Below are 417 nucleotides of genomic sequence, written 5' to 3' on the forward strand. Positions count from 1 at the left end.
GCCCCGCAAGGGCGGCCACCACCCCCCGCCGCCGCCGCCCCCGCCGCAGGCCTTCCTCCTGGACGAGCCCGACGACGAGGTGGACATCATCGAGGGGGCAGAGCTCTGCGGGGGCCCCCAGCACCTCCTGTAGGCCGCCCCCCGGAGGGGTTGAGGCGGACTTTCGGAGCCACCGCGGGACAGACACAGGCAGACAGCAGGGGCTCCGGGCGGAGCGGACGCGCGTTGGCCCCGCGTTCACACGTGTCGCGCTGGAACGCGCTCCGCTGCAGCTCCGCCGCCGCCGCCCCTAGCGGAAAGACTATTCTGGAGGGGCCGAGTAAGGAAGCTTTCGGGACCGCGCCTGTGCAGGACAAGGGGAGGGGGTGGGCGTCTCCTCGGGCCGGCGCCAACCCTTCTTGCCCTTTCCGAGGCCCT

At 73.1% G+C, this 417-nt stretch overlaps 1 protein-coding gene across 1 annotated transcript in view; it reads left to right on the plus strand.

Moving 5' to 3' along the window:
• The window catches only part of BSX (brain specific homeobox), a 10,940-nt gene extending 10,807 nt beyond the window's left edge, over positions 1-133 (plus strand). The window contains exon 4 of the mRNA XM_015421641.1: positions 11-133. Coding sequence (XP_015277127.1) covers positions 11-133 — 123 coding nt within the window. The remainder of the gene's footprint in view (positions 1-10) is intronic.
• Positions 134-417: the final 284 nt, after the last annotated feature.

The sequence above is a fragment of the Gekko japonicus genome, unplaced genomic scaffold (assembly GCF_001447785.1).
Source record: "Gekko japonicus isolate JY-2015 unplaced genomic scaffold, Gekko_japonicus_V1.1 scaffold750, whole genome shotgun sequence".
NCBI classification, from domain to species: domain Eukaryota; kingdom Metazoa; phylum Chordata; class Lepidosauria; order Squamata; family Gekkonidae; genus Gekko; species Gekko japonicus.